Source organism: Carcharhinus amblyrhynchos, unplaced genomic scaffold, assembly GCF_965287045.1.
Source record: "Carcharhinus amblyrhynchos unplaced genomic scaffold, sCarAmb.v2.hapA scaffold_52, whole genome shotgun sequence".
In the NCBI taxonomy this organism is placed as follows: domain Eukaryota; kingdom Metazoa; phylum Chordata; class Chondrichthyes; order Carcharhiniformes; family Carcharhinidae; genus Carcharhinus; species Carcharhinus amblyrhynchos.
The window spans coordinates 1,722,577-1,750,221 of NW_027649793.1; the positions used below are offsets into that span (position 1 = coordinate 1,722,577).

Below are 27,645 nucleotides of genomic sequence, written 5' to 3' on the forward strand. Positions count from 1 at the left end.
AGCTGTCGGGCTCAGCAAGTTCTGTGCTGGGCCCGACAATGACTCTTAAACAACATTTAAAATTTATTTAAAACAGATCAAAGTCACTTACCTCTCTTCCTGCCAGTTTCCAGCATGGTTCCGACTGTGCCTGTTCCCTGGCTCTGGGAGACACGTGTGAATCCTGCAATATGGCTGACACGCGATTCTCCTCACCCATCCCACCAGAAAATTTGCAGGTCACGATGGGAGAATAGTCCCCGTGGTTTCTCTGGGGCATGACGAGCCAGATGGTTTTTTTTTACAAAAATATACTCTATTTACAAAATACTTAAAAGAACATTACAAAACATTTCAAAATTGTCATTAGAGAGTGTGCAAAGATATTCAGATTTTCGATATAGATGATGTTGCATTCTGAAGTTCTTCAGTATAATTGTGATACAATTCCCCTCGGTGCACTGTGGCTGACTTTGATGGCAACCTTTCCACACTAGACCTCTGCACCAGCTTGCTGGCTTATTCCTATGAACCTCCTCATGACCAACATAAGGCGGTGTTGTTTGAGCCAGCTTTTCAAGGCTAGGGTGATCTGGGTGAGAGAAATAGAGAGAATTAGTGTGAAGAGTACATACCACTTATCGATGCGAAAAGGTGCCCAAGGAAATAATGCCTTCACTTTGCTGTGTTGCTTGGCACAGCAGTAATACCTATCCAGTTTACAATGCAATGCAATGTTATCTTAGAATGTAAATACAGTGTGTAATTGGAGTTTTGGGAAAGGCTCTTTAGATTAGAATCACAATTACTGACCAGTCAATAGACTACTCCAGCACAATCAGCCTTCCATTGCACTGTTTACTTTTTGCAGATCGTTTGGAACAAGCTTGACTTATTAACATGCACTCAATAAATGAGTGTTCGATAAACTAAACTTACACATTGAGCTATCGTGAGAAGGCAGCCTTCATTCACACTTGGTTAATATTTAACCGGAATAGTTGTTGCCTCCTATGCTGAAACTGTTCTTGTGATATTCTGTAAAAGGATATTTTATTCAAGAGAAAGTGTTTGGCCTGTGTCCAGATTCAAAGTGGTTTTTCACTCCTATGTTTATTTTTGCAGACGGCCCGAGTATGGAGGCCGACAGTCCTCATCAAGCCAGCCGGGGTCTGGTGCCCCCCTGGAAGGCCCTTCTCTACCCACTGTCCGTTGCCTCAGCTGCCAGTTCCCCCACTGAAACATACGCTGGAACGCTACCTCCTGGCATTGCAGCCTCTCGTGACCCCAGAGGAGCTGGAACAGACAAGGGAGATAGTGAGAGATTTCAGTCGACCCAATAGTATTGGAATGAAACTGCAGGACAGGCTGGAAAGGCGATCGAGAAGGACTGAAAACTGGGTAAGCGTGGGAAACAATAGTGGGGGGAGGGGTGGTACTAGAATTCCTCACAGAATTCCCACCCGCAAATGGAGCAGAATGAGTTGAATACCTGCACCATGGGAATAAGTGCAAACTCACTTAGGCTGAAGCAATGTAGCTCTTGAGAATGATCAGAGATATACAGGATTCTCAAGAGCCTTGACATGGTACTTGCTGAGAGGTTGTTTCCTCTTTTGGGAGGCTCTAGGATGAGAGGGCATAATCTGAGTAAGGGATCACACAATCAAGATAGAGTTGAGGAGGAATTTCTTCTGAGGGTGGTGAATCTATTGAATTCTTTACCGCAGAGGGCTGTTGAGGCTGGGGTGTTAAGTATGTTCGACGCTGAGATAGATTTTTAATCAGTAAGGTTATGGGGATAAGGTGGGAAAGTGGAGCTGAGGATTATCATATCAGATCATGAATGGCGGAGCAGACTCGATGGACCAAACGGCCTACTTCTGCTCCTTCTCCTTTTGGTCTCATTTACAGCGCATGTGCCAACCATTTCCACCATTAAAATGGCAATCCAAGGGTCTGCCTTGCCTATAGGAATGGGTCCAGCACCCGAACCAGACAGTCAGCAGTGATCCCTTTCAAATAGTTAGTGAATGTATTCACAAAGTAGCAGGACTATTGACACATTTAGAGATAATTTACAGAATCCCTACAGTGCAGAAGGGGGCCATTGAGCCCATCGAGTCTGCACCAACTCTCTGAGAGTCCAGGCTTAATTCCCATAACTCCACACATTTACTCCATTAATCCCTTAACCTACACATCTTGGGACACTAAGCAAGGGCAAGGCCAATCCATCTAACCTGCACATCTTCGGACCGTGGGAGGAAACTGGAGCATTCGGAGGAAACTCACGCAGACACATGAGAACGGACAAACTCCACACAGTCATCTAAGGCAGTGAGAGAGCAGTGCTACCCCACTGTGTCACTGTGCTACCCCACTGTGTCACTGTGCTACCCTATTATCCATCCCATTAATGTCACATAACAGAAGTTAAAATTTCATTTTCCTCTCACTTGTTAAGAGCCAGGAACTCCAAAATGGTTTATAAAGATAGCCTAAACCATAAGATAGCCTAGACCCCAAGTTTTTATATTTGATTTTGGCATCAGGGTGAGCATAAGGTGTTTCACTCCAGGTATGATTCGAATGACCACTAGGAAGCTTTTATCAAACAAAGTTTATTTAAGCAGAACTTTTACCAATTGCAAAATTCAAACATAACACAGTATAAACCTTAACAGCTAGCTATCTATGTTCCAAGTCAAACACCATCCCACAAACATGTACCTCTCTCAGACTTGGCACAAAAAAGTAAGTCTGCTCACGTGATGTTGGGTATTTAGCTTTTTAACACCTGCTGTGAATTTGTCCTTTGAATGTTGGAGTAAATCTCCAAGGCTTCCCAGTCCTGGAACTTTCCAAAAAGCCTCGGGGGAGAGAGGGGGAGAGAGAGAGAGAAACAGAGACAGAGACACTGTCTGCCTCCACCAGCTTATAACAGCAATTGAGAAAACTAAAACTCCAACTCCAGAGAGAAAGAAACAGCAATGTTGATTCTGTTCACTTCATGCCACTATTACTGAAAAGTGAAACTAAAAGCTTGGACTTTACTGTGAAGTACAAGCTGTCCCTAGCCACATGACATCAACTGTCAATGAAACTCCACTCAGCAATCCCAGGGGATCATTAAAAACCTTGTATTAATCCACATTAAAATCAACATGATGTTAAATATACTGCTTCAGATACAGTTAGAGGACACCTCTTACAGACATCTCAGTGCCAACACCTTCCAGGACCTGCCAGGAACTTTCTGCAAAGGAACATGATTTCTCAAAGGTACAGTATCGTCACACACTGCATCAGTGGTAATGCCTAGCACCCCTTATTCAATGTTTCCTGAATAAAGCTACCATTTCTCATCAGTACCAACACCTCGCATCACTGGATATGAGCCTTTGTCTCTCACTCTTGGTTTGTTACCTGCACCCTTTCTCATTCCTCTGTGCCATCGCGCTCTCTCTGCTTCTGTTTCAGCTTACGGATTGGTGGCTCCAGAATGCTTATCTGGACTGTCGGCTTCCCCTGGCTGTTCATTCGAACCCGGCTGTGGTTCTGCCCAAACAGGACTACAATGACTGGAAAGGACAGCTCAGGTATGAAAAGGCACCACTCAAATGCTGGCAATGGTCCAATTGCTCACTCGTAGCTCATCAACTGGCAGCCTTGCCGTCCCCCACCTCCCCCCCACCATCACCCCCAGAGATAAAGGTCAACGCATTGCCAGCATTTAACATTGCCGGCTGAACCAGCCTGTCAGCATTTATCAGTTTGTCTGATCTCCTGCATCCCTTTTCTTTTCTCCTCCTATGTCTTTTTGTTGAGAAAATGCTTCTGTTTGTATATAGGTTGACACACTGGTTAGCACTGCTGCACCCTTTCAGACAGTGAGTTCCAGATTCCACCACCATCCGGGTTAAAATGTTTTTCCTCAAATCCCCTCTAAATCTCCTCCCCCTCACCTTAAATCTATGCCCCCTGGTTATTGATCCCTCTACTAAGGGGAAAAAGTTTCATCCTATCTACCCAATCTATGTCCCTCATAATTATATAAACCTCAATGACTTTCCTTAATCAAGCGATTAAATAACTCGTCCCAAGATTATTTCCTCCTTTGTTCTAACAGTGTTCATCTGTTAATTAACATTTCTGAAAAATCTAGTCACTAATTCTCCTTCTGTGTTTGTTTATATATTTAAGTTGGTGTTGACAATTGAAGATCTCTCTCTCCGTTCCCTCCTGCCCCAATGTCAGGGTAGTTTAGCCATTCAGTCAAGCTTTATTTTCTCATTGTGGTTCCTCTCCTCCCTCAGATTTGCAGCCAAACTAATCGCTGGAGTTCTCGACTTCAAGTCTAAGGTTGACAGGTAAGTTTTCCCAAATTCCAGAGGGCTTTCCCAAAATTCGATGGATACCAATGGGAGCACGCTTCTTGGAAGACTTGAAGTGGGAACTTCCAGGCTCGCCAAGGGTGATCCTTAGTTCAGGACTTTACGGCCTCGCTCAGGCAAGACCAGAAGCTCCTGCTTGAGGTCACAGAGATTTCTGTTGTCAGACCCTTGCCCACTCCAGTTCCATGGTGGGTGACGTGGTAAAGCTCCAGCCTTGGTGTCAGGTACCTCAGCACCAGGCAACCAGCGGGCCATAACAAAATGCTGTAAACTTCAGCAGGACTGGAAAATCCTGTGGAATGGAGAGCTCTTCTACTGCCAGAATAATCACTGAAGCAGGGGGAGCTGGAAAATCTGGGCCATCCCAGTGTATCAATCACACTGCACATCCCTTCCACATGCACTGTTAAATAATGATCTATAAAATGCAAACATGCATTATTTTAATTGCACAATTATCAGACTTTGCATGGGGATATCTAACATTCTGCCTTCAGCAGTAGTTGATTTCCTAGAATTGTAGAACGATGCAGCACAGAAACAGATCATTCAGCCCATTTGAATGAATCTGTCTCATTCCCCTACACTTTCCCTGTGGCCATATGAATGTTTTCTTTTTCAAGTATTTATCCAATTTGAAGGAAATAATTAAATCTGCTTCCATGGCCCTTTCTGGTCCCCTTATCCATGTGATTCTTTGCAGTTGTTGACAACACAACAGGACCAGGCCGGTAATAACTACAGTTGGGAATGTGGGGGAACCAGTCAGACAAGCTCTTTATTTTTAACTTAGGAATGTTTGGGAGTCAGCACGATGAGGAGTTTTAGTAAATAAGCAGGAACTGTTTCCATTGGCAGGAAGATCAGTAACCAGAGGAAAGAAATTTAAGGTGATTGGAAAATGAACAAGAGTGGAGATGAGGAAGGATTTTTGTTTTTTACACATTGTGCCTACATCCCGAGGACTGATAAAATAAATTGAGGAAAACTACTGGAAACTAATGGGCTCAATCAAGCTGCACAGATGGTGATAGATCATTGCAACAACATTATTTATTTTTATTTATTCATGGGGTACAGGCTTTGCTGGCTAGTCCAGCATTTATTGCCCATTCCTTGTTTGAGAAGGTGGTGGTGAGCTCCGCTCTTGAATCGCTGCAGTCCTTTTGGTGTAGGCACACCCAGAGTGCTGCTAGAGAGGAAGTTGCAGGATTTTGACCCAACGACAGTGAAGGAACAGCCGATACATTTCCAGGGAGGACAGTGAGTGACTTGGAGGGAACTTCGAGGTGGTGGTGCTCCCAGAAATCTGCTGCCCTTGTTCTTCTGGATGGGTTTGCAAGGTGAAGTCTTCTTGCCGTGAATCTTTTACCGGATGGATTTTAATTTCAAGAAGCCAAATTGGATTATGACAATCATTCATGATTAACTAAGAGGATTAATTCACGGATTCACACAGCACAGAGGGTAGCCATTCAGCCCATCCTGTCTGTGCTGGCACTTTAAAGGAGCTACCCAATTTGTCCCATTCTGCTGCCTTTTCCCCATAGCCCTACGTTTTTCTCCCCTTTGGATATTTATCTAATTCCCTTCTGAAATTTGCACACTTCCCACTGCCTGCTCAGGCAGCACAGTCCTGATACTGAGGGGTTGTTTCCCCTTGCGGGACTACAGGGCAGAATCTCAAAGTAAAGGGTCCCCTTTTAAAACAAAGATGAGGAGGAATTTCTTTTCTCAGAGGGTGTGAATCTGGAATTCTTTACCGTAGAGAGCTCTAAGGGCTGGATCATTAGCTATGTCATTAAATGTGGGGCAGCACGATGGCACAGTGGTTAGCACTGATGCTTGACAGCACCAGGGACCTGGGTTCGATTCCCAGCTTGGGTCACTGTCTGTGCTGAATCTGCACGTTCTCCCCGTGTCTGCGTGGGTTTCCTCCGCATACTCCAGTTTCCTCCCACAGTCCAAAAGACGTGCTGGTTCAGTGCATTGGCCGTGCTAAATTCTCCCCCAGTGTACCTGAACAGGCGCCAGAGTGTAGCGACTAGGGGATTTTCACAGTAACTTCATTGCAGTGTTAATGTAAGCCCACTTGTGACACTAATAATAAACTTAAGCTATGTTCAAGGCTGAAATCAGCAGATTTTTAATCAGTAAGGGAATGAAGGATTATGGGGATAAAGCGGGAAGTTGGAATTGAGGATTATCACATCAGATCAGTCATCATCTCATTGAATGGTGGAGCAGACCCGATGGCCCAAATGGCTGACTTCTGGCTCCTATGATATTACGGTCCAGATCTTCACAGCTCACTGAATAAAACAGCATTTTCTGCTCCTGGTCTTTTAAAATCTGTGTCAAGGAGCTTTCTTCCAGATCTAATCTGGCTCTTTAGATATTTTTAATACCAGCCTGTAAGTTCTATCTGTGTCTCCGTGCTCAAAGACGACTGGTTGGATTCTCTAAAGCCGGCAACCAAAAGGCCCAGTGTTCTTTTTCAGTTAAAAGTGTTGTTTCTTTCACCCGTGCCCCCTATGTTTCAAGCCATTTTATTTGGACACGAGCCTGAATTTTCCAATGTACAGTCACTCGGAAGCTGATGTGGAAAGCGTTCCTGACTGCAGTCAGCCCAGGAGTGCAACATCACACTGGCTGGCCAATGAACAGCCATCCAGTGTGAAACATGCTCTGTGAAAGACTGAGTGCTCCCAGTGAGGGTGGACACCAAGAACAGGGAGCAAATGGGTTGGCATGTCTAATGCACTCCCTCGGGGGAAGACAGCCATTGCAGAGCTGTCTCAGGGAGATGCTGGCTCCTGAAACATAAATAGCAATGTTAAAGCTAATCCATGATTGCCTAGGCAGCAAAATCAAATGCAGGCCTCAGCTCCCAGGGCTGTTAATTCTATTCCGCCCTGACAGTTCATTCCACCCTGGATCGGGGTGGAAGCCACAACGTAAAGGCGCCTGTTCAATTAGTTCCACCGTAAAAGCAAACATGCCGTGTAAAATTGTGTTCACTCGGCCCCTTAATGAATAAAATTGGTTGTTGACGGACAAGCTTCCAACTCCTGCAAGCTCACTGACTGAAATATTACATGATTGCACGATGAGGTCATGTGCTTCCATTTCGGGCGCTCGCCCACCCACCCCATCAGTGTAAGATTCTGGCCACCGTGTCTAAGAACTTTGTCTTTATTTTAGCAAAACTCTTCCAACTGAGTATATGAGAGGCAAACCCCTCTGCATGGATCTGTACTCCAAAATCCTGTCATCCTGCCGTATCCCAGGATCCAAACATGACACTTTGATCAACTACGGCTGCACGAGGAACCCACCAGCTCATGTCACAGTGGTCCGCAACTTCCAGGTACAGTCCAGAAAAGCCAATGCTAACATGAATAGTTTTGTCTGAAACGTTTCATCCTCCTGCAATTGCCTCGTTGATTGCTCCACAAGGTACATTTTTGGGCAATATTTAACGCTCGGCCCAACAGCAGGAAAACACCGCTCAGAATCACGAAGACATTTGTGGGATCTTGCCTTGTATAAATGGGCTGTTTACAACAGTGATTACGTTTCAATAGTGTATTGCTTGCTGTAAAACATTTTGGAATACCCTAAGGTTGCAAACTGTGCTATTGTGAATGATAAGAGACTAATGTTGGTGGTAGGATTACACATTTTTCTTTTCCTCCCTGTTCCATCCCTGGGATCCCATCCCTCCTAACCCAGCCCTTTGGGCACTTTAAGCCTTCTGGACTAATCACTGAGTTCAACATCTTCAGAGTATGAACTCTTCTATTTTCACCCCATTTCCATTTATTTTATTTCCTTTCTTCTTCACCTCATTCATCCATTTTTCTTCCTTAATATTCATATTTTTATTTTTCTATTTCTAAAATCTCACTTCCCATCTTGTTTTCCAACCTCTCACCTCACTAGGGCTAATTGACACATACCTTAGGTTGTCCTTTGACATCCTGCACCTTTGTTCCGCCATTTGCACATTCCAATCTCTTATTGGACGCTATTAGTACCATTCTTAGCCTTTATCATCACCATTTACACTCCCTTTGTCTTTTTGTCTATTCCAGTCCTACCAATTACAACACTCCCCCAGCTCACCTTCATAGTATAAATCTTGTCTGATTTTTCATTGTCTTCAGCTCTGACGAAGGGTCATCCAGACTCGAAAAGTTGGTTCTATTTTCTCACTACAGATGCTGTCAGATCTGTTGAGATTTTCCAGAATTTCTGTTTTTTGTTTCTGATTCTAGCGTCCACAGTATTTTGCCTTTATCTTTTTTTTTCATGTATGTCTTCCTCCTTCTGGCTATGCTTCAGTAAATGGCCATTTTTCATGTGTGAGTTGGACAAGTAAATACCAGCAGACTACTTAACGTGAGTGAAACATAGCTGAACTTGGTCCTGCCTGCAAAAATCCATGAACATAAATATTTTCACCAACTTAAGCATCAAAAACAAACATCACAAGCAATATCACCTTCACATCTCAGAGGCATTGCAACTATTTATAACCCAGAGAAACGCCCATACTGAACTTGGCTAACTCATCACACCTAGAATTAAAACCAAAGCTTTCCTTTTCTGCACGGTTCACTGAATCACATTCTTCAGCTCGATGACTTCTCAAACAAACAATAGAAATTGCTTTTTAATGAGGTCCAGGCAACCTCATATCGAGATGATGTTCCTGGCTCCCAGCCTATGGGTAGCTTTGGCCACGCTGGATTAACTGTTCATTGATGTACAGCAACATGATTTGCCAAGCCTGAGATTTTGGACTTTGACCCCCAGTTGTGGCCAAAACATCCCAGTGAAAAATTGGATAGAGTCAAGGTGGTCTCTGGCTGAACTATCCCCATTAAGTTAATATGGTTAGGTTAAAATCAGGACGATTGTACAGTAAGTCCCCATTTTAAGTGGCCTTGTTTTAAATTGTTCTGTTTTTACGCTGTGGTGTTACTTTGTGTTTACCACTGGGATTTATGTTTTCCACTGGGACTTCTCCGTTAACATCATGGCACGATGGCACAGTGGTTAGCACTGCTGCCTCACAACGCCAGGGACCTGGGTTCGATTCTGGCCTTGGGTTACTGTCTGTGTAGAGTTTGCACATCCTCCTGGTGTCTGCGTAGGTTTCCTCCCACACTCCAAAGATGTGTGGGTTAGGTGGACTGGCCATGATAATTGTCCCTTAATGTCCGAAGATGTGCAGGTGAGAGGGATTGATAGGATAAATATGTGGGGTTACAGGAAAGGGTCTGGTTGGGATCCTCAGTCCTCAGTCGATGAAGACTTGATGAGCCCAATGACTAATCGACCATTCCTCTCACCAACTCTCCTACTATCAGATCCCCTGGTTACTGGCTAATCCTCTCCTGGTCGCTGTGCCAAATAGGATCAATGAGTACGATCGATGGCAACCAGGTGAGACATTGAGTGGGAGAGGTGAAGAGCATGAGGGTCAGTGAGAAAGGGGGGGATGGAAAGAGTGAGCATAATATAACGTTTTTAAATTCATTTTATTTTTAAAGTAAAGTTAAAATTAATTTATTAATCACAAGTAAGGCTGACATGAACACTGCAATGAAGTTACTGTGAAATTCCCCTAGTCGCCACAGTCCGGCGGCTGTTCGGGCCAATGCATCCTAACCAGCACGTCTTTCAGAATGTGGGAGGAAACCGGAGCACCTGAAGGAAGTCCACAAAGACTTGAAGGGAAATGTGCAAACTCCACACAAACAGGTACCCAATTTGGGAATCGAACCCACATCCCTGGTTAGATGAGGCAGCAGTGCTAACCACTGTGCCACCGTGCTGCCCCTCTGTGCCACCATGTGTAAATGAATGTAGTTTTATTTACAAATATAGCATTTTAGGCATGCACAGTATTGCAAAAGCATAATGTTACTTTTGTGACAAGAAAGTTTCTACAGACCATAACTAGGGTATTTACATTGGTTGTAAAACAGGAAACTCTGATTTACTTAAGGTGGTTTCACTTGAAGTTCCACATGTCAACAACAGCCACTGCCGGGAATTACACTGTTCAGTTTCTAATAGTAAAATTCGTCCCTTTGGCATATTTGTCATTTGCTGCCAGTAGATGGTGATCTTGAGCTATGTTTATGAGAACTGCAAAAGTGATCATTTTTAAATATCTTCCTCCTCCATTTCAGGGGAAGAAAGGAAAATATTGGAACCACTAGAATATACTTTGGGTGTGTAGAATTGATGGGCTTTACATCTTGAATTGTAGTAACTCCTTCCAAATTCTACTATCCTCGGATTTCACAGAATTTTGATACTGCTTACAATGTTAGTCTGAGAAGGTAATTGGTAATTCTGAGACTGTGTTGCAGTGTAATTCAGTGCAGATTCTTGGTAATTCTGAGACTGTGTCGCAGTGTAATTCAGTGCAGATTCTTGGTAATTCTGAGACTGTGTTGCGGTGTAATTCAGTGCAGATTCTTGGTAATTCTGAGACTGTGTTGCAGTGTAATTCAGTGCAGATTCTTGGTAATTCTGAGACTGTGTCGCAGTGTAATTCAGTGCAGATTATTGGTAATTCTGAGACTGTGTTGCAGTGTAATTCAGTGCAGATTCTTGGTAATTCTGAGACTGTGTCGCAGTGTAATTCAGTGCAGATTCTTGGTAATTCTGAGACTGTGTTGCAGTGTAATTCAGTGCAGATTCTTGGTAATTCTGAGACTGTGTTGCAGTGTAATTCAGTGCAGATTCTTGGTAATTCTGAGACTGTGTCGCAGTGTAATTCAGTGCAGATTATTGGTAATTCTGAGACTGTGTCGCAGTGTAATTCAGTGCAGATTATTGGTAATTCTGAGACTGTGTTGCAGTGTAATTCAGTGCAGATTCTTGGTAATTCTGAGACTGTGTTGCAGTGTAATTCAGTGCAGATTATTGGTAATTCTGAGACTGTGTTGCAGTGTAATTCAGTGCAGATTCTTGGTAATTCTGAGACTGTGTCGCAGTGTAATTCAGTGCAGATTATTGGTAATTCTGAGACTGTGTCGCAGTGTAATTCAGTGCAGATTATTGGTAATTCTGAGACTGTGTCGCAGTGTAATTCAGTGCAGATTATTGGTAATTCTGAGACTGTGTCGCAGTGTAATTCAGTGCAGATTATTGGTAATTCTGAGACTGTGTTGCAGTGTAATTCAGTGCAGATTCTTGGTAATTCTGAGACTGTGTCGCAGTGTAATTCAGTGCAGATTATTGGTAATTCTGAGACTGTGTTGCAGTGTAATTCAGTGCAGATTATTGGTAATTCTGAGACTGTGTTGCAGTGTAATTCAGTGCAGATTCTTGGTAATTCTGAGACTGTGTCGCAGTGTAATTCAGTGCAGATTCTTGGTAATTCTGAGACTGTGTTGCAGTGTAATTCAGTGCAGATTATTGGTAATTCTGAGACTGTGTCACAGTGTAATTCAGTGCAGATTATTAGTAATTCTTCCAGGGACAGTGCTGAGGGCAATGCTGGGTGGGTAGAGGGAGATTGGGCTGGGAGAACTTGAGGGTCAACTCTTTTGTGCTGGTGCAGCCTGCGAATATGCCACTCAGTGGACTAAATTGCTGAATAAATGGCCGATGATATGTCAATGGAATCACTCCTTGATGTGTTTTTTCTAAGTGTGGGAGAAAGCAATCATTGTTGTCAGCAGCTTCAATGCTGCTTTTTCCAGCCGCTCTCATCCTTTTCCGAATTCTGGGAAAATTCCACCCTGTGTCTCTGGATTTCTCTGCCCTTGTTGATGGTTGCCACTAAACTTGGTTGCTACTTCCTCCTGCAGTTCTTTCACCTCGATGTATACAACAGTGACGGCTCCCCTCTCACCGTGGATCAGATTCACATGCAACTGCAACAAATCAGGAATTTCTCCTGGAAAACGGACAAGGAGCCACTGGGAGTGCTCACCAGTGACCACAGGAACACCTGGGGACATGCCTACAATACCCTCATGAAAGGTAGAGTAGTGCAATGATTAGAGTGTTGAAAAGAGATGCATCTGATTGGTTTTTTATATACTAACTTCTGAAAAATAACGGAACAGTTTGTAATTCCATGCTTCACTTTTAATTTCTATAAAACATTCACATATTAAAGTTTATTTATTCATCACAAGTAGGCTTACATTAACACCGTAATGAAGTTACTGTGAAAATTCCTTCGTCGCCACATTCCAGCGCCTGTTCGGGTACACTGAGGGAGAATTTAGCACAGCCAATCCACTTAACCAGCACGTCTTTCAAGCTGTGGGTGGACACTGGAGCACCTGGAGGAAACCGGTTTCACGGGGTTTCTGTCTGTGCATTTTACTTCCTTGCTGGAAGTTAGGCGAGGGGCTAGTCGGGAAGGGAGAGTGGGGGGTATAAATCTGATACTCACCCGTGGATCCACCTCATTGTTCTCCGGAGCAGTGTACCTGGTGGCCTTGGTGAGTGTTGGATTTACTTTAAAACGCTTTCTGACTGCACTTCCGGTTTCGCCGGCTTTCTGTCTGTGCATTTTACTTCCGTGCCGGAAGTTAGGCGAGGGGCTAGTCGGGAAGGGAGAGCGGGGGGTATAAAAAGAAGGTAGCGATAGACAGCGGGCAGCGTCGGGAGCGGGCAGCGGAGTGAGTGGGGAGCTGAGTGAGAGTTATAAGGGCTTTGGCTCGCTGGGCTTAGGTGAGAGCAGGCTTAGAGAAGGTGAGTTGCAGTTTCCATCTTTCCTGGGTTGCGTTTCAGCACATACAAACCCAGGTGAGGTTGGGACATGGCAGGGGCTATGGGGAGGAGCGTTAGCTGTGTTAGGTGCCATATGTGGGAGTTCTTGGAGGCATCGCGTCTCCCGAAGGCCCACATCTGCGTCAAATGTTTAGAGCTGCAGCGCTTGAGGGCCCGGGTCAGGCAACTAGAGGTGTGTTTAGAGGATGTGTTTCTGGTCGGGGAGAATGAGGAGTTAATGGCTAGGAACCATGAGCAAGAGGAGGTCCCAGGGGCTGAGGAGCAAGATGGGTGGACAACTGTTAAGAGGAAGAAGAAGAATAGTCCTGGTCCACAGACCACCCCAGTGGCCCCCCAAAATTCATCGACAGGGGCACAAAAGGATAGACAGGAGGGCCAGAATGAGTCAGAGGGACGGAAGGGGGCTGGCAATGTGATAGTGGTAGGGGATGGGAGGGTCAAAGGAATTGACAGGAGGTTCTGTGGGCAGAAGCATGACTCCAGGATGGTGGTCTGCCTCCCTGGAGCAGGGGTACAGGACATATCGGAAAGAATAGAGGGAATTTTGAAAGGGGAGGGGACCCAGGCAGAGGTAATAATACATGCAGGGGAGAGGGACGTAGGAAGGCAGAATAGGGCAGATGTACGCAGGCAATTTAGGGAGTTGGGGTCCAAACTGAAGAGCAGGACCTCCAGGGTGGCATTCTCTGGGCTGCTGCCTAGTACCAGCAGGGCTAGGAATAACAAGATCATGCAGCTGAATGCATGGTTGAGGGATTGGTGCAAGGTAGAGGGCTTTACTTTTGTAGACCACTGGGAAGTATTTGTGAGAGAAGGGCAACTACAGGAGGGATGGGGAGAATTTGAATGCGAGAGGGACAAATATCTTAGCTGGGAGGTTAGCTGGAGTGTTTAGGCAGGGTTTAAACTAATAGGGAGGGGGGGTGGGGATGAGACTGATAGCTCATTAGACACTGGGGTCGGGAGTGAGTTGGGTGATAGGGTAGGTTTGGGTGAAAGGAAAATTATCAGGGAGAAGGAGGTTCTGAGTGGCCCTGGTGGGTTGGACTGCGTCTGTTTCAGTGCAAGGAGTGTGACAGGTAAGACGGATGAGCTTAGGGCCTTGATGTTTGTGAGGAGGTTAGATGTGGTGGCAGTAACGGAGACGTGGTTACGGGAAGGGCAGGATTGGCAGCTGAATGTTCCTGGGTATAAGTGTTTTAGGTGTGACAGAGGAGGGTTGAAGAGAGGTGGTGGGGTGGCGCTGTTAGTAAAGGAGGACATCACAGCAGTGCAGAGGGAGGATAATATGGAGGAGTTAGGGATTGAGTCGCTGTGGGTGGAGTTGAGGAATAAAAAGGGAGAGATTACAATGCTAGGGGTATACTATAGGCCACCCAACAGCCCGAGGTCAGTGGAGGAAGGTATTTGCAGAGGCATTTTAGATAGGTGCAGAAAGAATAAGGTGGTTGTAGTGGGTGACTTTAATCTTCCTGGAGTGGATTGGAAGGTGCTTAGAGCTGGGGGTACGGAGGGAGAGGAGTTTGTAAAATGTGTGTTGGAAGGGTCCCTGGAGCAGTACGTAACTAGCCCGACTAGGGAGGGGGCTATACTGGATTTAGTGTTGGGTAATGAGCCGGGGCAGGTGGTTGAGGTAGGTGAACATGTGGCTAACAATGATCACAAGTCTGTCTACTTTAGGATAAAAATGGAAAGGGATGAGTGCCGTCCGAAGGGGAGGGTGCTGAACTGGGGGAAGGCGAGCTATAGCCAGACTAGGAGGGAGCTGAAGGACACTGATTGGGAGGGGTTGTTAGCTGGCAAGTCCACGGTGGGTAAGTGGGAGGTTTTCAAGGGCAAACTGATAATGTTGCAGGAAAGGCATGTGCCGGCAAAGAGGAAGGATGGGAAAGGCAGGATTAGAGAGCTGTGGATTACGGGGGGTATCAAAGACTTGGTCAGGAAGAAGAGGGAGGCATATGTTAGGTCGAAACAACTGGGAACGGAGAGTGCACTGGAGGAATATAGAGAGAGTAGGAGGGAGCTAAAAAGGGGAGTTAGAAGGGCGAAAAGAGGGCATGAAATGGCTTTGGCGGATAGGATTAAGGAAAATCCAAAAGCATTTTACTCTTATATTAGGAGCAAGAGAGTGGTTAGAGGGAAAATTGGTCCTCTTAGGGACAAAGGAGGGGAGCTATGTATCGAGTCTGAGGGAATGGGGGAGATCCTGAATGAATACTTTGCGTCGGTATTCACGATGGAGAGGGGTTCGGTGTCGTGTAATGTCTTGGAGGGAGCTGTAGATCAGTGGAAGGAAATATCCATTACGAGGGAGGAAGTGCTAAGGTTTTTAGGTAGCATAAAAACTGATAAAGCTCCGGGGCCTGATGTATTTATCCTAGGCTGCTTAGGGAGGCGAAAGATGAAATTGCTGGGCCTCTGATGCAAATCTTTGTCTCTTCCTTGGACACAGGTGAGGTCCCAGAGGACTGGAGGGTAGCTAATGTGGTACCACTGTTTAAAAAGGGCAGTAGGGATAACCCTGGTAATTATAGACCAGTGAGTTTGACATCGGTGGTAGGGAAATTATTGGAAAAAATTCTTAGGGATAGGATGTGTACGCATTTGGAGCGTTGCAATCTGATTAGGGATACGCAATATGGCTTTGTTCGGGGGAGGTCTTGCCTTACGAATCTGGTAGAATTCTTCGAGGAGGTGACAAAAACGGTTGACGAAGGATGAGCCGTTGATGTCATCTATATGGATTTCAGTAAGGCGTTTGACAAAGTCCCTCATGGTAGGCTGGTAGAAAAGGTTAAGGCACATGGGATACAAGGACAGGTAGCTAGGTGGATTGAAAACTGGCTGGGCAATAGGAGACAGAGAGTAGTAGCGGAAGGGTCCTTTTCTGGCTGGAGGTCAGTTACCAGTGGTGTGCCGCAGGGCTCAGTACTGGGACCTCTCCTCTTTGTAGTATATATAAACAACTTGGAAGAGGGCGTACGTGGTGTGATCAGCAAGTTTGCGGATGACACCAAGATGGCAGAATTGGCAGATACTGAGGAGGGCTGTCAGGTGACACAGCAGGATATAGATAGGTTGGTATATTGGGCAGATAGATGGCAGATGGAATTTAATCCTGACAAATGCGAGGTGATGCATTTTGGAAGGAATAATGCAGGGAAGAGTTACGTGATAAAAGGTAGACTGATTAAGAGTATAGAAATACAGAGGGACCTGGGAGTGCAGGTGCACAAGTCTCTGAAGGTGTCAACACAGGTAGAGAAGGTTGTGAAGAAAGCTTACGGAATGCTAGCCTTTATAGGAAGGGGCATAGAGTATAAGAGCTTCAGTTGTACAGAACGTTGGTTAGGCCACATTTGGAGTACTGCGTCCAGTTCTGGTCACCTTACTACCGGAAGGACGTGGAGACTCTGGAGAGGGTGCAGAGGAGGTTTACCAGGATGTTGCCTGGCATGGAAGGACTGAGTTACGAGGAAAGGTTGGAGAAACTGGGGCTCTTCTCCTTAAAAAGACGGAGATTAAGGGGGGATCTGATAGAGGTGTATAAAATAATGAAGGGAATAGATAGAGTCAACAGTGGTAGGCTTTTCCCTAGATTGGGGACAATTACGAGAGGTCACAATCTAAGGGTGAGGGGGGAGAAGTATAATTTGGATACTAGAGGAAGGTTTCTCACGCAAAGGGTCATGGGGGTATGGAACGCGCTACCAAGTAAGGTGGTGGAGGCAGGCACGTTGGACTTATCTAAGGTTTACTTAGATAGACACATGAGCAAAACAGGCATGGAGGGTTATAGTAGACGGTATTAAAAAGGGTCAGAGCCTCGGGACGACACTGGAAATGTAGTATTACATGTTAATGTTTTGTCTCTTTTAATCCGCAGGTGTCGGTCCACCTTGTTGTCAAACGAGGGGCATGCACACGGTGGGTCGTGCGTGGGCTGCTCTTGGAGGTTTCGAGAGTGGCCTAGTACTTCGTGTCGTTGTGTGTGCTTAATCCTGGACCAGCAGACGGGCACCACAACAGCTCGGTGACTATCACTGCTAGCTGTGCAGATACATGGATTTAGGCCTGTGTCTGTGGGAGTTTGCGCTTTCTCCCTGTGGTTGCGTGGGTTTCCTCCGGGTGCTCCGGTTTCCTCCCACACACCAAAGATGTGCTCTTAGGCTGATTGGTGTACCAAATTGACCCTACACTATTCTCCACTGAATCTGGCTACATTAGGGGTACCATTCACATACAGACAGGGCAGGGTAGGTGTTGGAAAATGCTTTATTGAAGGGGCGGCGCGGGCTCGTTGGGCCAAAGGGCCTGTTTCCCGTGCTGGGTTGTTCTTTGTTCTAAACCCATGCAGACATGGGGAGAATGTGCAGACTCCACACAGACCCAAGCCAAAAATCAAACCTGAGTCCCTGGTGCTGCGACGCAGCAGTGCTAACCACTGTCACCATGCTGCCCCATTGGGGTAAATGTTCCGGTCCCGTCCACCGCAGGAAACATGACGAGAGTAATTGTGGGTGGAACGGACAATTTGATGAACCATTGAAAGGGTTGGTGACCTCGGGCAGGAATTTCTGCTCTGGGAGTGGGCAAGATGTGAAAATCTCACCCAATAACCCTCACCGCTGAGTTATTTAAAATTGATACAATTAGAGCCAGATTATTGAAAACTATAACTCTTTCCCCTTGCTCCCCACAAATAGTGTGGACGCTGGGAGTTGATTGAATCTTTCAGGCTAACACTGATCGATTTTTGTGGAACATACTCCCCTTGCTCTGGTGGAATGGTGGAGCAGGCACAGATGGCTGAATGGCCTCCTCGTGTTGCTTTCAGTGATGCTTTCCTCTTCACAATGTTCCTCTCCTTTCTGTAACACTGTGATTAATATCTTCCTCAGACAAACTGAACCGAGAGTCCGTGCGGGCCATTCAGAAGAGTATTTTCACCGTGTGTCTCGATTCTCCCGTCCTGAAGATCTCTGAGGAGAAGTACACAAGCCGTATGGCCGCTCAGATGCTGCATGGTGGAGGAAGCTACTCAAACAGTGGCAACCGATGGTTTGACAAAACTCTGCAGGTACAACTGACTGAAACCATTATACATTTCTCACAGAAAAAAAATGCACTTGCTTTGTAACCTGAGTGGAATGGTTTCCGTAATGAAAGAACATTGAGCATTCAGACCTATCACTGTTTACAGAGGCTTATAGATGTCAAATTCTATATCAAATCTAACACTTGGGAGATATTTCCTTTGGAAGCTCAGTGTTCTTTGTACGTGGAATGTCTTCAGTTTACATGATTACTGCATGTGTGAGAGGTTAGATAAGTGAATTCCATCTGTTATCTAACCCGGCTAACAGATATTGGTTCCTCTGTGGCACACATTATTTTCACCAAGTGCACGCAGTTTCACCATGAATCTGGTGCTGGGACAGACTTTAATCCTCATGATTGAAACATATGCGATCCTGAGGGTTAGCGTTAGGACTCCGTACCAAATCACTCATCATCCTGACTTAACATTCTACATTGTCACCAGGTCAAAATCCTTGTACTCCCTCCTGAACAGCACTTGGATTACAGCGGGTTCAAGAAGGCAGCTTACACCATTTTTATTTATTTATTAATTAATTATTAGTGTCACAAATAGGCTTACATTAACATTGCACTGGAGTTCCTGTGAAAATCCCCTAGTCGCCACACTCTGGCACCTGTTTGGGTACACTGAGGGAGAATTTAGCAAGGCCAGTGCACCTAACCAGCATGCCTTTGGACTGTGGGAGGAAACCGGAGCACCCGGAGGAAACCCATGCAGACACGGGGAGAATGTGCAGACTCCGCACAGACGGTGACCCAAGCTGGTGATTGCACCCGCGTCACTGGCGCTGTGATGCGAACCACTATGCCACCATAATGCCATAAGGATGGAACTTTCCAAGGGGCAATTAGTACTGGACAATAAATGCTGGCCAAGCCAACAACGCATCCTGAGAAATAATCATTAAAAAAGTCGGCCCTTTGGAAAACGAGCAGAGAATGGAGAGGAAGATTGGCAATAATTGACAAGAGATGTTCAGATAGTCCAGGAGATATATATTCTTTGATCCCAGGATATGTGCAATGTTGTCATGGTCACATTTATTGCTTTGTCCTTTTGATTTAAATTTGGTCATGGAATGTGGATGTCACTGGCTGGGCCAGCATTTATTGCCCATCTCTGATTGCCCTTGAACTGTGGCTTGCTAGGCCTTTTCACAGGGCGTTTAAGAATCAACCACATTTGCTGTGAATCTGAGGTCACGTGTAGGCCTGACCAGGTAAGGATGACAAATTTCCTTTCCTAAAGAACATTAGTGAACCAGATCGGTAGCACGGTGGTTAGCACTGCGGTGCAGTAGACAACACGGTAGCACGTGGTTAGCACTACTGTTTCACAGCTCCAGGGATCTGGGTTCAATTCCCGGGCTTGGGTCACTGCCTGTGTGAAGTTTGCACATTCTCCTCGTGTCTGCGTGGGTTTCCTCCGGGTGCTCCTGTTTCCTCCCACAGTCCAAAGATGTGCGGTTTAGGTTGGCTGGCCATGCTAAAAAATTGCCCCTTAGTGTCCTGAAATGCGTGGGTTAGAGGGATTAGTTAGTAAATATGTAGGGATATCGGGGTAGGGGATGGGTGGGATTCTATGAGATCGACAGTGGTTTCACAATCAACCTTAGGCTTCAAATTTCAGATTGTTATTGAATTCAAATGTCCACATCTGCTGTGGTGGGATTTGAACCCGAGACCTCAGGGCATTACCCTGGGTCTCTGGCTTAAGAGTCCAGTGACAATGCCACTGTACCATTGCTTCTCCTCCTGAGTTGTTTTTAAATAAAAGATCATTAATCTGAAAGTGGGTAGGAACCGCATCAAACGTAGGTCCGACCAGATTGAAATGGCACCTTTCTTTCCCAGTGAGCCTGTGGAGCTTTCCAGTGCTCTACCTTCGTTCCTGGTCAGTCCTTCTCTGGTGGTTGCCCACAATGGCCAGACACAATAAACCTAATTTCCCAACTTGCCATGGAGAGTTTGGACTTAGTGGGAAGCTCCTTCAATGCAGAAACCATTCCACTATGTACCCAAATGACTCAATGGCTCCCTTATTGTTAGAATATCTGCTCTGAAGAGGAAGCAGTGTTACTTCTTATATCCCAATGATTCTGGCTGAAAACTAACTGCTCAAATTTTACCTGGTGTTAATCATACCTTAATGATTAAAAAAAATCAACAGCTCATTTAATCTCCAACTAAAACCCTTGTAACTGGGTATCTAAGAGTATCTAATTGCATTACAGTTCATTGTTGGCGAGGATGGATCCTGCGGTGTTATTTATGAACAGTCTTCCGCTGATGGTCCACCCATTGCCACCATATTGGATCACGTTCTAGATTATTGGTAAGAAAGTGCAATGCCAAGTCAAGTCCTTTTTATTTAAAATGGTATTTTTCTTACCATCTGCACTTGAGAGAGCGTGCAGATGACAGAGAATTGTCTTAACGTAAGTGACTAATATTTACTGTTAATGATGTTGACAGGGTGACCAACTCTTGGGTAGTATTCAAGGGACACTTTGACATCCTACAGTGGGAGGGAGGGGTACAAGAGTGCTGTAAGCATGAGTAAAAGGGCAGTTGTGCTGGAAAAACTAGTGAGTCTGAGAGAGCATTGGAGCAGGTAGAGATTTTTACCCAAATTCTCCTGAACGAGCACAATGCCTGCTCTGTGCATGCACAAAGACTGATGATTCAGAATGACAGCAGGGGAATGTCATGTTTACCATTCTGCAAATGACTTGAACCTTTATTTGCGTTCTGGATAAGGCAGAATTTTGGCTGGGTTTTGCTGCAATAAATTAAGAGAATTTATGAAGTAATAAAGCAATATTAACACCAGGTGATATTTTAAACACAGTCTTCACTCCTCAAAGCAGCTTGAATATAGATCAACATTAATCCCGGTCTGATCAGATCTGACTTCTTTCTTCTTTGCAAAAATATTCTTTATTCATGAAATACCTAAAAGAACATTTACAAAATATTTCACAATGGCCATTAGAGTGATTGCAATCATATTCAAATTTTCTACTCAGATCATGTGTTTAACACAATAAAAATAATTTTCTTTCTGTTTCTTTCTTTGATCTTTCTCCTGTGAGTCTATACACTTGTGTACTGGACCCTTTTGTAACCTTCTCTATCTGTGGTATCCAGGATTTTTCTACTATATTTGGCAAAAGCAGTTGAGCTCCAAAAGAGCAACTTTGATGAACATAGAACGTAGAAAAATTACAGCACAATACAGGTGCTTCGGCCCATAAAGTTCTGCTGAACATATCCTTACCTTAGAGATTACTAGGCTTACCAAAACCCTCTATCTTAAGAAGTTCCATGTACTTATCTAAAAGTCTCTTAAAAGACCCTATTGAATCCGCCTCCACCACCGTTGCCGGCAGCCCATCCCACACACCCACAACTCTCTGAGTGAAAAACTTACTCTTGACATCTCCTCTGTGTCTACTCTCCAGCACCTTAAACCTGTGTCCTCTTGTGGCAACCATTTCAGCCTGGGAAAAAGCCTGTGACTATCCACTCGATCAATACCTCTCAATATCATATACACCTCTATCAGGTCATCCTTCGTCTCTCCAAGGAGAAAAGGCTGAGCTCCCTCAATCTATCCTCATAAGGCATGCTCCCCAATCCAGGCAGTGAAGGGTCATTCTGACTTGAAACGTTGGCTCTATTCTCACTCCACAGATGCTGTTGGACCTGCTGAGATTTTCCAGCATTTTCTGTTTTTGTCACAACCAGGAGGTTAACCACTGAGCCACAGCTGACACCAGTTCATCCCACTGTCAGTATATTAAGGGATCATTATTAATTTCTCAGAAACCATTAAGTCTTAACATGAGACATGAACTGACGTTCCTGAAGAATTACTACGTACTGTTAAACTGGACCCAAATTTTCTCCATCTTTGTTTGCGATCCAATCTGCAGACTTACAGATGATCAAATCCCCCTCAGTAGTTTTATACAATATTTTAGCAATAAACATGTCACTTGTTTAGTAATGCAAAAATAGCCAAACATTTAGAAATTTTTATTCAGATTATTTTTGGAAACCAGTTTGTTCTGCTAAATATAATGGGGTGAAGTTTCCCCGTTCTGCCTGCTGTGGGAATCAGAGTGGGTGAGGGACGCACCATGGACCATGTTGACCTCAGGTGGGATTTTCTGGTTTCGGGACAAGCGCGACCAGAAAATCTCGCCAATGAATCTGTTTACAGTAAGAAAGGTATAAGTAAACTCTGTACATCTTTATGATTCATTCATTGCGAGTCTCGACACTCCAAGTGGAAGGTTGTACATTTAAGTTGCTGGCCAGTGTTTTGATAGAGGAAGTGGGGAGGGATGGTGCACTGCAAAGTCAGGGTGAGATTTGGAATAGAACCAGTTGTAAGGCAGTTTATGGGATGTGTTCCATCTCCCACTGATTGGAATGAAAGTAACACATCCACTGACTGAGCTGAACAGAGGCTGACTTCGCCTCTGCCAGGACTGAAATGAGCAATATAATAAATACAATATGTGATTAATAAATATAACTAGCTGTGTATAATGTATTAACATTGATGCCATGCTTTTGTCTGAATCAGCCTTCTTGTTTATTAGAAAATTAACCATTTTGAATTCCACGTATTATATTTATAGTAAGGACCCAGATACAGTTCGAGCTCCCATGATTCCTCTCCCTTTACCCAAGAAGCTTTATTTTTACATCACTCCAGAGATTAAGAGGGACATTGAACACGCCAAACAGAACCTGGACATGTGAGTATTGCAGCTGCCAATTAGGAATGTGTGTCGTTTTTATGGGATTGGATGCAATTAATGCAAAATAAAATTGAACTGTTTAGTGGCCGCTATTCATAAAATCATCAAATTCAATTGTTGGTTTATTTATATATCTCTCCCTAATTTACTTTTGACTCTTCATCCTCTCTAAATATGGATTCTGAGTGTCTATCCTGTTCAGTGGAGTCAAAAACTCATTAGGCCACAGCTAGAATACTGAGTGCAGTTCTGATCACCACACTGTAGGGAGGATTTAAGTTTATTTATTATTGTCACAAGTAGGCTTGCACAATGAAGTAAATCCCCTGTGAGAGATACAAACGTGTCCAGAGGGGCAATTTTTTGTGCTCCCTCTGTGTTCAAAGTGTAAATATTACCATTTGAAGCTGATGCTTGTTCTATTAATATATGATTAAGCATTTTTTGTAACTCGTTATGAAATATTTGGCATGTATTTAACCTTATTCATGGGATATGATTAATGAACAAGTCTGATTCCAACCTTGTGGCCCACTAAGATGAAGGGGGGGCTACTCATGTGACCCACTCACAAGCTTAGGTTGTCCATCACTGCTCTATAACACATTCCTGAATGCACCTAAGCCAAAAGGAGGAGATTTCCTTTAACTGTCTAGTACTGGTGAAATTATAATTGTGCTTGTGAAGTAACATGTTAGTGATTTTGCACTGCTCAAAGGAAATTGAATCCTTGGAGCATTTGTCCAGAATCCATTGATTAAAGTCTCAATTTGTTTGGGTGGTTTCTTTTTTTATTGCCAGAGTATAAAGCTTAAAATAAATCGCCATTTTTTCACTGTCGCTGGGTCAAAATTCTGGAACTCCCTTCCTAACAGGGTATGTCTACACCTCAGGGACTGGAGCACTTCAAGCAGACAGCTCATTGCCACCTTCTGGTGGGCAATTAGGGATGGGTAATAAATTTTGGCCTAGCCAGTCATGCCCACATTCTGTAAATTAATTTTTAAAACCCAGAGAAACCATTACAAAAAAACCCACAAAATTTTGAACATAAGTTCAGCACCAATTACAGTTTTGTATGCTGGTTTAGAAAGCATTGCACAAGGATCAGACTCTAACTCTAAAACTCACCATCATCCCAACCTGAACTGCTCACCATTGGGAAGTTCTGCCAACTGCATCCCCTGTAAAAATTAAGTTGTTTTTTAAGATTAAGAAAAAGAATAGACATATTAAACACATTTTGAATTAATTTCTTGGGCTGAGGGTATCACTGGTAAGGTCACATTTAAAAAAAAAATCATTCATGGGTGTGGATGTTGCTGGCGAGACCACCATTAATTGTCCATGCCTAATTGCCCCTTGAACCCACTGCAACCACCACAGTGCTGTTAGGGAGAGAACTCCAGGATTTTCACCCTGTGGCATTGAAGGAACAGAGTGATTTATTTCCACGTCCGGATGGTGAGTGATTTGGATAGAGCTTTCAAGTGTGGTGTTCCCTGGTCTTGTTAGTAGAGATTGCTGATTTGGAATGTGCTTCCTAAGGAGCCTTGGTGAATTCCTGTAGTGCATCTTGTAAATGATTAAATGGCTGTCAACTGTGCGTCAGTGGTGGGTGGGGTGACAATCAAATGGGGTGCTTTGTTAGGGAGGAAACTGTAGAATTTTGACCCAGCAACAGTGAAGGAACGGTGAGTCGGGTTGATGCTTGGCAGTGCAGGATAGAAATTACTCAAAAGAATTGCTCGTGCATTCTGATGTAAGGTTAACTTTTTATTTTATCATCTGAATCTTAATTTGAGCGTAGCTGTTCATTAGAAAGCTGTTGTAGAATTGTAAAGTACAGAGTCAGCTGAAATTATATTTCTGTTACAGTTTAGTTAATGACTTGGACATCAGCTGCTTCACCTATAGGAACTTTGGCAAAGACTTTCCCAAGCTCCACGGAATGAGTCCAGACTGCTTTGTTCAGATGGCACTACAACTGGCCTACTTTAGGTACGTACTCCATGGTGAAAGACAATACTCAGGCCATTGTTATCAAAGAATTCCTACACTGCAGAAGGAAGCCATTCGCCCATCAAGTCTGTGCTGACCACAATCCCACCCAAGCACTATTTCTGTAACCCCACATATTACACTGCTAATCCTCCTGACACTAAGGGACAATTTAGCATGGCCAATCTACCTACCCCACACATCTTTGGAGTGTGGGAGGAAACTGGAGCACCCGTAGGAAACCCCTGCAGACACAGGGAGAATGTGCAGACTCCACACAGGCAGTCAGCCGAGGCCAGAACTGAACCCTGGTTCCTGAAGCTGTGAGGCAGCAGTGCTAACCAGTGTGACACTGTGCTGCCCTTGGAGTTTTTGAACTTAACCTTATGAAGCTGCTGTGAATTCACTTACATAAGAAACATAAGAAATAGGAGCAGGAGTAGGCCATCTAGCCCTTCGAGCCTGCCCCGCCATTCAATAAGATCATGGCTGATCTGTCGTGGCTCAGTTCCACCTTCCCGCCCTCTCCCCATAACCCTTAATCCCCTTGCCTATCAAAAACCTATCAACCCGCGTCTTAAATATATTTAGCGAGGCAGCCTCCACCACTTCAACAGGCAGAGAATTCCAGAGATTCACCACCCTTTGAGTGAAGAAGTTCCTCCTCAACTCCGTTCTAAACCACCCCCCCCTTATCTTGAGGCTGTGCCCCCTAGTCCTACTGTCCTTTCTGAGCAGGAAGAGCCTCTCCACCTCTATCCTATCCATCCCATTCATCATCTTATATGTCTCAATGAGATCTCCCCTCATTCTTCTAAACTCTAACGAGTACAAGCCTAGTTTATTCAGCCTCTCCTCATAGTTCAACCCCATCAACTCCAGTATCAGCCGAGTAAACCTCCTCTGCACTCCCTCCAAGGCCAAAATATCCTTGCGTAAGTGCGGCGACCAAAACTGCACACAGTACTCCAGCTGCGGCCTCACCAGTGCCCTGTACAGTTGCAGCAAGACCTCCCTACTTTTATATTCAATCCCTCTCACTACGAAGGCCAGCATCCCATTCGCCTTCCTGACCACCCACAACACTTGCAGGCTGGGTTTTTGCGACTCATGCACAAAGACCCCAAGGTCCCTCTGCACCGTCGCATGCTGCAGTTTTTCGCCATGTGAGTAAGAGTCCTTCCTACCATTATTCCTACCAAAGTGGACAACTTCACACTTGCCAACATTAAATTCCATTTGCCAATTCCTGGCCCATTCGCCCAGCCTATCTAGATCCTTCTGCAGACTTTCCACACCCTCCGCGCAATTTGCCATTCCACCAATCTTGGTGTCATCAGCAAATTTCGACACCATACACTCAGTTCCCTCCTCCAGATCATCTATATAAATGGTAAATAGTTGAGGCCCCAGCACCGACCCCTGGGGCACTCCACTAGTCACCAACCGCCAATCTGAATAGCACCCATTGACCCCCACTCTCTGCCTCCTATTTGACAGCCAATCCCCTATCCACGCTAACACCCTACCCCAACTCCATGCCCCCTGACCTTCTGTAATAACCTCTTGTGCGGCACCTTATCAAACACCTTCTGAAAATCAAGAAAGACCACATCCACCGGCTCTCCTCTATCCACCGCCCTAGACACATCCTCATAGAACTCCAATAAATTCGTCAGATACGACTTCCCCTTAACGAAACCGTGCTGTGTCTGCTCTATCAAACAATTCTCCTCAAGATTCCTCGCTATTTTCTCCTTGATCACGGATGCTAACATTTTACCTTCAACAGACGTTAAACTAACCGGCCTATAATTCCCTGCCTTTTGCCTGCCACCCTTCTTAAACAACGGCGTAACATCAATTTTGTAACATTACTGCTTTGATGCACTCCAGATTCAAGGTTCATTCAAAGGTTATTGGAACTGGATGGTAATCAGGAGTTGTACTAATCTCCTCATCTTGCTGCCTTCCTGATAAACTGTGCTCGGGTTCTGGGATTGGAATTTTCCCATCCCGCTCACCATGTAGCAAGTGGGGCACAGACCATGCAAAGGTCCGTTGACCTTGGGTGGGATTTTTGGATTGAACGCAGCTGGCAAATATCACCCTGAATCTGCTTTAAAATTACATTTATTTGAAATTTTGTTCAACATTTTCAGACCTTACGTGACTTTTTAATCAACAGTTCATAGAAGCAGGTGAGACAAGTTTTCTGTTTAATGTTTAAATCCAGGATTTCCAGACTACTTGAGAGTGAGAGCCGTGAATCCTGCACATACTAATTTCACTTAATCTGTGTAATGGTTCAAAACTTTCACTTTGCTATTGCAGACCAAATGCGGTCAAATGATAACCTTGACTCTGTACCAACTAGCACAGCAGTTGCAACTGTGAACGACTAAAAAATCCAGGTTTAAATATGTCAAGGGGTAGAGTCATAGAGGCTTACAGCATGGAAACAGGCCCTTCTGCTCAATTTTGTCCATACCACCATTTTTTTTGAACCACTAAGCTAGTCCCAATTGCCCACATTGGATCCATATCCTTCTGTACCCATCTTACATGTAACTGTCTAAATTCTTTTTAAAAGACAAAATTGTACCAGTATCTGC

General features: G+C 44.6%; 1 protein-coding gene across 1 annotated transcript in view; it reads left to right on the top strand.

The window, feature by feature from the left end:
• Positions 1-27,645, top strand: part of LOC145337526 (carnitine O-acetyltransferase-like) — a 46,282-nt gene that overhangs the window by 9,657 nt on the left and 8,980 nt on the right. The window contains exons 2-10 of the mRNA XM_080182315.1: positions 1,105-1,380; positions 3,463-3,581; positions 4,299-4,352; positions 7,581-7,746; positions 12,215-12,389; positions 18,053-18,231; positions 20,489-20,589; positions 22,907-23,026; positions 24,908-25,030. Of these exons, the coding sequence (XP_080038441.1) occupies positions 1,105-1,380; positions 3,463-3,581; positions 4,299-4,352; positions 7,581-7,746; positions 12,215-12,389; positions 18,053-18,231; positions 20,489-20,589; positions 22,907-23,026; positions 24,908-25,030 (1,313 nt within the window). The remainder of the gene's footprint in view (positions 1-1,104; positions 1,381-3,462; positions 3,582-4,298; positions 4,353-7,580; positions 7,747-12,214; positions 12,390-18,052; positions 18,232-20,488; positions 20,590-22,906; positions 23,027-24,907; positions 25,031-27,645) is intronic.